We start from the raw sequence: 7,033 nt of genomic DNA on the forward strand, positions 1-7,033 counted from the left end.
ATTAATAAAATGCAGCCAATATTTTAATCTTTGATCAAAAATATGTTTTGCTTTAGATGAAGTACAGCACGTCACTGCAGAAACCTGAAAAATTTTGATCACGTGGAGTTAGACTGCCACCGTGTGTTCATATAGCTACACTGGAGTAAGTTTTTCATATAAATATGTGTGTGTGTGTGTGTGTGTGTGTGTGTGTGTTTTATATATAATGATATATGTCATAATAATAATTAAATGTTTAACACAACATCTAAAACATGTCCAGTTCATAAAAAATAAAAACATATAACATTCTTTTTATATAAACAACATTTTTCATATAAAAATGAAGCTATTCATGCCAATCTTTTGCATTGTGACTCCCCAAATGTACACATAAAAGATTTTTATTTACTGTAATAGTACTTGGAATGTATTGTGGTAAATAGATCAACTGTAGATACTTAAAAACAATATGATACAACACTATATTTTATTCATTGAAATCAGCATAAAAGCAGTTCAAACAAACACATTCATGTTGTTGAAATACTTAACCATTTAAATAATAGTTCTATATTGTTTTCTGTTTTCGGTATTTTTTTTCATTGCAGGTCCCTAACTGGAAATGCTTTTTAAATTTCTCATATATGAAGTAATTTCTCATGTCCTTATTTTGATTGTGTGGTGAATCGTGACGGGCTTCGTGAGATGCGTCATGACGTCAGTTCAGTGTCGCGAGCACGCAGGGTCGTGTTGTTAAACAGGAAACGGTGAGAGGCGTTAGCAGCAGTTAGCCTGTTGGCTACCAGCACTGCGCACACAAGCGAAATCAGAGCATAGCGTTTATCTGAAGAAGGGGATAAAGAGTATCGTTTGCCCGGTTGATTGGTTTCATCGGTGGGAGCGACATGTCAGAGACGTACGGTAATGACAGCTCATTTGTGTTGTTGTTAGCGCGTTTACAGCTAGCGAGAGCAGACGATTTCTGACTCCAAACCTGACGTTTTTACGCAAAAAGCTATTATTAGTACAATCATATACCTTTAGAGTCATTACTGGAATTCTGGCCTGCGCTGGTTGTGTGTAAATATGTGTTTATTGGGTAATTTCAACACTCTCAGATGGGCCTGTCAAATCGGCTTGTACTGGTTACGATGATATCTGAAATAATGTGTACATAAATATGTTTGTGTATGCCGGGCAAGAGCTGCTCAACTGATTTGATCATTGATAAATATTCCATACACTAATATATTCATCGCTGTAAAACTCATTTCCTGTCTACTTAGAACTGCTGTAAGTCATTTATTTTAATGTCATACAATACTACACAAATAGTATCCTTACTATCGTACAGAGAAATCAGACGTGTGTTTGACAGTTCTAGGCTCCGTAGGCAGCAGTAAAGCTGAGGGGTGCGGTCCGCTCTTATTTAGCCAATCAAAAACCTTCTCGGCCTGTCAGTCAATTAGAGTGAATTGTTACTCTTTTTTTTTTTTTTCATCAGTATTGTGAGAAATAAACTCGCAATTGCAAGTTCCAATGTCAGAGTTGCGAGATATCGGCTAAACTCGCAATTATTATTAATTAGTATATCAATTATGATACTTTTTTTTCCCCTCAGAATTACACGTTTCTATCTCACAGGTCTGACTTTATAACAATTGCGAGTTATAAAGTCAGAATTGTGAGATATAAACTCTGAGGAAAAAAAAGTAATAATTGCGAGTTTAGCCGATATCTCGCAACTCTGACATTAGAACTTGCAATTGCGAGTTTATATCTCTCAGTTCTGAGAAAAGAATGTAGAATTCTGAGATATAAACTCGCAATTGCGAGAAATAGTCAGAATTGTGAGATATAAACTAAATTCTGAGAAAAAATGTTTCCCTCAGAATTGGACTTTATAACAGTCGTAAGTTATAAAGTCAGAATTGTGAGATATAAACTAGAGGTCGACCGATGTATCGGTTTTGCCGATTAATCGGCACCGATAGTTGATTGCTGGAACTATCGGTTATCGACAAAAATCCATGCCGATAGTTTTCCGGGTTGCGTCCATTGCTGGAGCGGCTGAGAAGGGTCTGCTGTCATTACACAGTGCGAGAGTGGCCTCTAGTGGTTGAAATCACTGACAGCATGTGCTATTTGTTTAGACACGTGATACTGCACGCTGAACAGAGCGGGAGACTTCAGACGTGGATTTAAATGCAGCTGACAGAAAATCCTGCCGCGCCACAGAGCGCCATTCACATAGTTTTCCTTTAAATTACATTATATTGGTCCCGAATCGTTGTTAACGTACATAATGAATTGTGTACTGTGCATTTTCAGCAAAACGTTTGTCTTTCTGTGGCTCTAATAAAGTCTGTGTGCTTCATTTATAGAGCTATAATATAGGTCGCGCTTTCTCTTTCCGTTTGCTCCGTTTTTTTTAAACACCGAACATCAAACTCATCCATGCCAAATTGTTCATTCTTGAAGTAAACTTGTGTCAGTTTGGTGATTAAATAAACTGTTTTAGACCGCTGCTCTACGAACGCGAAGCGTCCGGAGTGTGTGTGATACCGGTGAGTTCTCCTAGACTCAGCGCTGCGCTTTTATTTTGATTGGATAATCATCAAGTGTTCAAGAATAGAAGCAGTTAAAGTGTGAGAGTATACATACAATATCCATATGTATATCATTTTAATGCTATAGCCTTTGTGTATATATTTAAAGATGTGCATCTTTAAGCATGACAGTTGAAATGAAATGGTAACACTTTAAAATTAGAGTCCATTTGTAGCATTAAGATTAATGAAAGCTGTGTAAGTATTGTTCCTTGTTAGAGTGTGTTAATTTCAACATTTACTATTATTTTATTTTTTTTACTACTAGTATGGTTCAGTACTGTTTTGTTAATAAAGCACTATTTTAGTTTTTGTTCAGTATCAATTTTAAAACAATCGGTTAATTAATCGGTATCGGCCAGTGTGGTCCAACCTAGCTATCGGTATCGGCAAAATCCACTGTCGGTCGACCTCTAATATAAACTCACATTTCTGACTTTTTTTCTCATAGTTGCGAGTTTAGACCTATATCCCGCAATTCTGAGAAAAAAAGTGGACTTTATAACTCGCAATTGTGAGTTTATATCTCACAATTCTGAGAAAATAACTTAGAATTCTGAGATATAAACTCGCAATTGCTAGAAATAAAGTCAGAATTGTGAGATATAAACTCACATTTCTGAGTTTAGGCCTATATCCCGCAATTCAGAGAAAAAAGTCAGAATTGGGAGATAAAGAGTCAGTTACCTTTTTATTTCATATTCAGTGACGGAAACAGACTTCCATAATTTATCAACTTTCTCTGCACCATTAGCAAAAACTGAACATTTTTTGTGTATCATTGAATCATTCACTTAACCGATTCATTACAAATACTAAGTCATATATATTCAAATGAGTTTTTCCATATATCTCGTAAGCACTTTGCTACAAATGATGACAATTCATGTCTTTTTTCCCTCCATTTTGTCCACTCTTGGGCATGACTTTTATCAAGATGTGGGGAAAAAGGCATAAATGAATTAATAGTTTTAATAATAATAATATCCTTGTCATTTTATTTGTTTGGACATTAGTCATTTTAACACAATCATAATCTCTTTCTTATTTTAAATGAGATTCGATTTCTTTTGTTCAGTAAGAAGATACTTGTTCACGTACAGTTTTGTTGTTTGTGCAGTTCGTTCATGAATAAGTTGCTTTGTTAGCAGATTGGATGGGTTTTTGAACAGTGACTGAAATCACTTACAGCAGCTTTAATAGAAACTTGACGCCTGTGGTTTTAGGATAGTTTGTTTCATTGCACTGACTTTGTGCATGTGCTTTCCGTCATCAACATCACGCATCATTGTTCTGCATGAACTGTGTGTAGCTGTTTCATTTTTACACACTGAGAGAAAATCACTTCTTCAAACAAGCACCACTTGTCCTTGCTGTTGTGAGCACTGATCAGTTGAAAAGGGAATGTTTACTAGAAGAGGTACTGTATTTTTCTTCTTTAATGTTAGTGTAACACCACCACTACTAATTATTTTATTACTGATATTAATGTTTTTATGCACATTTTGCAGTATAGCTGCAGTATTATGCAATATCCTGCATAAAATCTAATTACATTCTTAATACACTTTCCTGCTCTAATTGTTAAAGGGATAGTTCAACAAAAAAAAAATCTATATTTAATTACAACGACATGCCATTGTGAGTTTTTTCACTCAAATTTGCAACTAAAAATAGGTATTTTCAAACCGTAAAATATTTAGTATGTGTGCGAGGGGGAAAAGGGGTCCTTAAAGAGATAGTTCACCTTCAGTCGCTGAAGAAAAAACAAACACCATGCAAGTCAATAGGGACCAACTGAAGGTGAACTATCCCTTTAAAAAGTTACTGGAAAAAAAAGTTTTCAGTTTTGTGAAATTTAAGTTGATCCGTTGATGGATGTTCTTCCAAAGAAAACAAATGTTTGTCTTCATAATCAATGGGTCATATCTTGTTCAGTCTATATTTAATTACAACGACATGCCATTGTGAGTTTTTTCACTCAAATTTGCAACTAAAACTAGGTATTTTCAAACCGTAAAATATTTAGTATGTGTGCGAGGGGGAAAAGGGGTCCTTAAAGAGATAGTTCACCTTCAGTCGCTGAAGAAAAAACAAACACCATGCAAGTCAATAGGGACCAACTGAAGGTGAACTATCCCTTTAAAAAGTTACTGGAAAAAAAAGTTTTCAGTTTTGTGAAATTTAAGTTGATCCGTTGATGGATGTTCTTCCAAAGAAAACAAATGTTTGTCTTCATAATCAATGGGTCATATCTTGTTCAGTCTCTGAAACTTTGCATTTAGGTTGACGTCACCAAGACTCTCACAGAAACATCACTTATCATGATACAATCAGTTACCAATGGATAAAATCCTTTAAATAGTTTCACTCAGAAATGTCACATTATACTAAATTAAAATGGCTTGTGAAAGCAGTTTCATGTTGACTTTTCAGTGCCCTAAAGTCTGTGTTATAAATAGCATTCTGCTCTTACTGTTATCAACAGTGTCTATCCTTTATTCACAGTATGCAAATGCAGTATACAAATTCCATATAAATGGAATGATACCAATATAAAATAGTACAGCATTTGCCAAAATATACAGTATAAAATGGAGCATACTGCAAGCAATAGGCCTACTTTATCCCAGTTATTCCACTTGATTTTCCATGTCTAGTATGATATATAAATCAGATATATTATCAACCCTGACTCTTAACTTCTCTTTCTCAACATGCAAATAGCAGTGCAGTATATACTGTGCAATAAAAGACACACTAACATTTTGTGAATGTAGCCATAAAGCATGTGTGGCTCCTTTAAATCACTGGTTGAAGGCTTCAGACATGTCTTTTGTCTGATTATTGACTGATGTATTTGTGCTGTAGATGCTAAAATATTCATGTAGTTAATGTGGATAGTAGTTTCATGTTGCAGAAATCTCTCCCTCACTCTCATCTCTTCTTTCTCTCCTCCAACCCCCATCAATCCCCTGTGAAACTGAGTCCGTTTCAGTGCACTTGGCCTACAAATCACCTTTCCATGCCAATAGAAAAAGAATGACCATCTTGCCCTGGCACTGTAATTGCTCTACTATGGCGTATTGATATCCTTAGCCAATCTCCAGGGGCACACTTAACGACAATCCATCACTCGTTCAGGACACCCTACTAGAATACTGATCATCTTTTTAACATGAGTTCACTCTAGCATTTGTCATGAGTGACATACAGTATGATTCATCTGTCCCACTGTAGCAGATCAAGCCCCAAAGACACTGAAATAATCTCTTATACTTGTTTTTTCCCACTAAATACTGCATATTATTTTTTTTAGATATGTATGTGTAACACAGTATGTGTTATGCAACAATAAACATGGCAAAATGTAGGGCTGTAAAATCAATAATTTGCGAATAATCGCTTCCAAAACAAAAGTATGCGTTTACGAAATGTGTGTGTACTATGTAAGCACACATACATGTATATATTTAAAGCTGCAGTCTGTAACTTTTGGCGCTCTAGCGGTTAATAAACAGGACTGCGTGGGTCTTGCGGAAGAACATTGTAGCCGGAGATACAGTGGGGAAAAAAAGTATTTAGTCAGCCACCAATTGTGCAGGTTCTCCCACTTAAAAAGATGAGAGAGGCCTGTAATTTTCATCATAGGTATACCTCAACTATGAGAGACAAAATGAGAAAAAAAAATCCAGAAAATCAAATTGTAGGATTTTTAAAGAATTTATTTGCAAATTATGGTGGAAAATAAGTATTTGGTCAATAACGAATTTCATCTCAATACTTTGTTATATACCCTTTGTTGGCAATGACAGAGGTCAAACGTTTTCTGTAAGTCTTCACAAGGTTTTTACACACTGTTGCTGGTATTTTGGCCCATTCCTCCATGCAGATCTCCTCTAGAGCAGTAATGTTTTGGGGCTGTCGCTGGGCAACACGGATTTTCAACTCCCTCCAAAGATTTTCTATGGGGTTGAGATCTGACATAGTTTTCCAGTTTGATAGATTAATTTTTGCAGTCCTATGATGACAGATGTGGTATTTCATTAATTCAGCATAGATTTTTATAGGAAGTGAAATATGAAAGTCATTTGTTAATCACATGTTCTTTTGACTTACTTTGCCTAATAGCTGAGTATGGACTTTTACCATTATTTGGAAGTACTTCACTCTGGCTGTCTTACTAGTGGTGTTGTGCATTTAAACCAGCAGTTACATTGCTAAATGTGGGCCTGAAGTTCAGTCCTCTTTAATATTTTACATCACTTTTCAGCACCCTTTTACTTCCCTCTAAAGTCCATTAAAGGGAACTGATACATCTTACACATGTCAGGTGCAAGTAATTTAGTCTTAAACATTCAAAAACTGATGTTTAAGCTGCTCGTATCTGTACGGACTGGCAGTGAATATTTAGTCACCAGCTGCTTTTCCATGAAGAC

At 35.6% G+C, this 7,033-nt stretch overlaps 1 protein-coding gene across 1 annotated transcript in view; it reads left to right on the plus strand.

Annotated features, from left to right (window-relative positions):
• The first annotated feature begins 720 nt into the window (after positions 1 to 720).
• The window catches only part of rab4b (RAB4B, member RAS oncogene family), a 33,470-nt gene continuing 27,157 nt past the window's right edge, over positions 721 to 7,033 (plus strand). Inside the window, exon 1 of the mRNA XM_016252915.1 lies at positions 721 to 906. Within this exon, the coding sequence (XP_016108401.1) occupies positions 891 to 906 (16 nt within the window). The 5' untranslated portion in view covers positions 721 to 890. The remainder of the gene's footprint in view (positions 907 to 7,033) is intronic.

Source organism: Sinocyclocheilus grahami, unplaced genomic scaffold (assembly GCF_001515645.1).
Source record: "Sinocyclocheilus grahami isolate Dianchi unplaced genomic scaffold, SAMN03320097.WGS_v1.1 scaffold1139.1, whole genome shotgun sequence".
Taxonomy (NCBI): domain Eukaryota; kingdom Metazoa; phylum Chordata; class Actinopteri; order Cypriniformes; family Cyprinidae; genus Sinocyclocheilus; species Sinocyclocheilus grahami.